At 41.3% G+C, this 4,955-nt stretch overlaps 1 protein-coding gene across 1 annotated transcript; it reads left to right on the top strand.

Annotated features, from left to right (window-relative positions):
- Positions 1-438: 438 nt before the first annotated feature.
- LOC143033011 (uncharacterized) lies at positions 439-1,415 on the top strand. Its single transcript, XM_076198210.1, has one exon. It carries the CDS (start codon positions 515-517, stop codon positions 890-892), a length of 378 nt encoding a protein of 125 aa, XP_076054325.1. The 5' UTR covers positions 439-514; the 3' UTR covers positions 893-1,415.
- The last annotated feature ends 3,540 nt before the right edge of the window (positions 1,416-4,955 follow it).

Genomic DNA, 4,955 nt, shown 5'->3' with positions numbered 1-4,955 from the left:
GGAAGGGAGGGATGGAGGGAGAGAGGCAGAGGGAGACGGGCAGGCGGTCTGGTCTGCACATGGCGTACAAATTCCTTCGCTGTGGGAACGTCAGCCATAGCGTCGTTCTCACGGCCGATGCCCACCGCCAGATGTACGATGGTACAGAATACTACCGAGCTAGATTTCCTACTAAGAATAGTATACACAAAGTCTGAGTGTTTCAGCACGTTAACAATATACATTCACACCGTTAGACAGTAGTAAGAGCAACATTTGAATGAAGAATGTAAAGAAAACAGTGACTGATAATAAGCCTCTAGAGGTGGCTAGCATTTATACAAGGGGTCCTGCGGCGCAGCTCGTGGCGCGCACACACCTGCCACGAGGCATCACGTGCCCGTGACGTCATTCCTTCTGCCACTATATAAGGCGGCCAGGTCACAGGCTCGACAGCATACTCATTCCGAGCCCCGAGCTGAGAAGACGCTAGCTCACGCGCTCTATACTCTAGACACATTCCGTTCAAGCAACGATGGCTGTCACAGAAGGCAAAAAGTCCATCTTCGGCATGCACAAGCTGAAGCAGGCTATCAAGAACTTCCTCAAGAAGACCCGATCCAACAAGGAGAAGAAGGCAGAGAAGGAGGAGAAGCTGTACAAGGTTGACTTCGAAGCGGAGATCGAGGAGAACCTGGCCAACGAAGCTCTTGAGGCGCGGCTTCGTCAGATGATCGAAGCTTCTCCTGCATCTCTGGAGCTGAATCTCAACTTGAAAGGGTCGGTGCTCGTCTCCGCAGAAGCCGAAGTCCAGTTCGGGACCTTCTGGACGAACGAGGACGACGACGACGACTGGATGCTGTGCAGGGACATCCTCCTGGTGACGTCTTCGCCGAAGAAGGCCGAAGTCTGAAGGAGCCATGAAGACTCCTGAAGGTTTGGTTCTTCAAGCAACACTGTGATGTTCTCGACCCATCCCACCGATGATATGTGATACTTAAGGTGTGATGTGCGTGATGTAATTTGTGCTGGCAGCACGGCAGCAATTCTCCGAAGGCGGTGACCAGTGTTACGAGTATCAGCAGTAGCGGAAACGTCCCTAGGAAGTTCCGAGTCCCACTCCACGAAAAAACGGGATCTCAACCTTCCGAGTCCTACTCGACCAGAGCTGCTACTCGACCACATCACCCTTCAAACTGTGATACTTGGGCGTCGTCACACTGGGCCTGTGGCCTGGATGAGGCGATGCACTTCCTGGAGGTTCTTCGCTGGCTTTCCTGTCGTCTTCTTCAGGAGGATCAGACTAAGTCTGCGACCTTCCAGTCGTCTGTGATTGTTTGTACGCTTCCGAAATCTGCGAAATCTGTGATAGTATATTTCTTTTATTTTGATAAATATTATTTTTTTCTTTACACAAATAAAACAAATGAATCGTATTTCTCATGTTTCTGTATTCCTTCTGATATTTCCCCCATAAACCTGATTAGAAATATTGAAAATATCTCAAACAATAAGAGAAAATCCTGTCAAAAATTGAAAGCAAAGATATGAAGGTCTATGAAGACGAGGCTATCTTATGAAAACAAAGGGTATTGTCAATAAAAATACTATCTTGATAACAGTTTATCTCAAAGATTATGGAAAAAGATTAGGACAAGTAAAATAATATAACATGATAGATTTCCTAAAGTACCTAAATGTCGATGCTAATGAAACGAATGTAGAACTAGCATGAGCTTCGTAAAAAAAAAAAAAAAAAAAAAAAAAATCCTGACATTAAATAAGCGGTTCTTTTATGACACAAACGCAGCACTGTAGCTGTAGCATGAGTAATTAAAAATATTTAAAAAAAATGATAAAAAATAAAAAATTCATGAAACCTGGTGCCAGACTTTTCCACCTATCGGCTCTCCGGCCGCTTCCACTTCCTACCTAGTTTTACCTAATTCATTTATTTTGACCTAAACCATCTTCGTTTACTCTCTAACTCATTCCTCCTTACCTTATGATAATACTTATGATACACACCCTCCAAAGCGAACCTAGACCCCTTGCCATCGTCGACCAAGAGATCTGTCACTGGCGAATTGGCAACTTATCCAAGTAATCGGACTCCATCGCTGAAGGCCTCTTAACGAGACCCGAACTGTCAACCGCTCCAGATCTTTCCCTCAGAACGGTCACTGCTCGCCAGATCGTCACCTCACTCTCAGTTTTCCCATGACCTGACCGTGTCTCGGGGGTTTTCCTGTTTGTCATCTACATAAATGTATTTTTGTATGAATGTATGTGGGCTTATATTGAAATGTACGCATTAAATTTAGGCATATATATATATATATATATATATATATATCACAACTAACACCACAGTCGGACGAAAGAAAAAGTTGCGTAAGTGGAACTATATATTTCGATTGCTACTCCTCTTCAGTAGTACAGGTAGCAATCGAAATATATAGTTCCACTTACGCAACTTTTTCTTTCGTCCGACTGTGGTGTTAGTTGTGATTTATAAATGTGTTACTACATTTCTCACCTGTGATATATATATATATATATATATATATATATATATATATATATATATATATATATATATATACTGAAATTCCCAGATACATGCATGCATACATACATTCCTATGATTCCTATGTTCGTCCTTGTAAAGATAAATGAATTCTGAACAGGTATATGGATGTATACATGCAGTTATATACAGTAGGTACGTACATACATACATACATACATACATACATACATACATACACACATACATACATACATACATACACACATACATATATACATACATACATACATACATACATACATACATACATACATATATACATACATAAATACATACATGCATGCAAACATTGATACATACATAAGAACATGCATAGAGGTATGCATGCTTACATGATACACATGGATACAAGCACACAAACATGCATGCATACATGCATACATGCATAGATGAATACATACATCGTTTTACTCAACACCGTTCCAGAAAGAGGATCACACTTACAGTCGGCTGAGAGCTTTCTCTCTTCCTTCCCTCATCACCTCCTACCTCCTCCCATCTTATTACCCTTACTCCCGTCGTCCTGCTCTCTTTTCCACTCTTTTTCCATCTCCCCTCTTCTCTCCCCTCTCCTTCTCCTTCCTCTCCTTTTCCTTCCTCTTTTTTTACCTATATACCTCTTCTTCCTATTCCTCTTTCTCCCTGTCCCCTTCAGTTAATTTCTTCAACTTTCTTCTCCTTTTCCCTTCCACGCCATCCTCTTCTCTTTATTCCTTTCTTTATTTCTTCCCTCACCTTGCTTCGAAGTTCTTTCTTTTTCTTTCTATCTTGTCTTCCTTTCTTTAGCTTCCTCTCCTTTCTTCATCATTCCTCTGCTTCTTCTCCCTTTTCTAACTTACTCTCCTCCTTATTCCTCTTTCCTCTTCCCTCCCTGATCTTCCTCACCCTGTCCTCCACCACTGTTTTGCCATCGTCATAATTTCTCACATAGCAGAAGTTTCTTCAGCATTTTGTATCTCTTTTTCCTTTTTCTTTTTTTTATCGTTATTTGTTTAAGTATCTCACTTTTCCATCCTCTTCCTCCTCCCCCTTGTGTCTCTTTCTTTCCCTTTCGATCTCCCTCCCCCCCTCTCTCTCTCTCTCTCTCTCTCTCTCTCTCTCTCTCTCTCTCTCTCTCTCTCTCTCTCTCTCTCTCTCTCTCTCTCTCTCTCTCTCTCTCTCTCTCACACACACACACACACACACACACTATTTCTCTCTCATTCTCTCTCACTCTCTCTCTCTCTCTCTCTCTCTCTCTCTCTCTCTCTCTCTCTCTCTCTCTCTCTCTTGTTACTTCTCTTTCTCTTCGTTGGTATTTACATAAAAGCATTTCTTGCACAATTTCTATATTCATTCCAATTGACCTATATCTATTCCAATCGATTTCAAATTATCTCACCACGTCATAATTTTTATCAAAGTTTCTGTGCGTCACCCTATTCCAATCCTTTTATTCCATAATTCATTTGCTTTATTTTTCTTACTCTGAACACCAATGTGACCCATATTTATAAACATTTTCTTTGGATTATCTTAATTCACCGTGTTTTGTCTTGATCAAACGATTTCTTCTTATTCTACTTTTATATTTTATAAATTGGAAATCAACTCTCCTACTGGAATTCGAACCTGTGCCTGAGCGGCTTGATTTTTATTAGATGAAGACCGTACCTTCGCGCCACCGTGACCCTACAAAATGGAACGACTTTATAGGGTCACAGTGGCGTGATGGTACGGTCTTCGTCTCATAAAAAGCAAGCCTCTCAGGCGAGGGTTCGAATCCTAGTAGGAGAGCTTATTTCCAAATGTCATAATGACACAAACACATTTCATATTTCATTTGCTTTCTTTCTTATTCTGGGCATATGTATGTTCATATGGACCCAAATTCCTTGGCCACTTCTTCAGCTTTCGAACCATAGACTCCCCTCCAACTCCCTCCCCTTTTCCTCCTCCCCTTCCCCCTTACCCGCTAACCACACCACCAACCTCCCTACAGTGACTTAAACCAATATGCTATTGGTTTAAGTCACTGTAACTTTGTTACGGGTTAGCTGGGTTCGAATCCTCGGCTCGTCCACGTTTCAATTTCCAATGGATGCCTCCATCGAGCGATTCTTCAGTCTCGACTGCGGTGGCATGGAATTAAAAGTGATTTGTGGTTGAAAAAAAGATATTAATTGATCACTGGGAACCATTCAGTGTATATGTATACATACATACATACATACATACATACATACATACATACATACATACATACATACATACATACATACATACACACACAAAGAAAGTGAACGAGCGAGTAAGCGAGATAGAGATAGAGATAGATAGATAAGTAAATATAGAGTAAAAGAGAGAGGTAAAGAGAGAGACAGGAAAACAAAAATAAATTACA

This window comes from Oratosquilla oratoria, chromosome 15 (assembly GCF_046742065.1).
Source record: "Oratosquilla oratoria isolate Oo_2021 chromosome 15, ASM4674206v1, whole genome shotgun sequence".
NCBI lineage: Eukaryota > Metazoa > Arthropoda > Malacostraca > Stomatopoda > Squillidae > Oratosquilla > Oratosquilla oratoria.
Note: the sequence above shows the minus strand (reverse complement) of the source record. Positions and strands in the feature narration are given on the sequence as shown.

Coding starts and splice junctions, on each gene's coding strand:
- LOC143033011 (XM_076198210.1), top strand. CDS start 515: ATGGCTGTCACAGAAGGCAAAAAGTCCATCTTCGGCATGCACAAGCTG.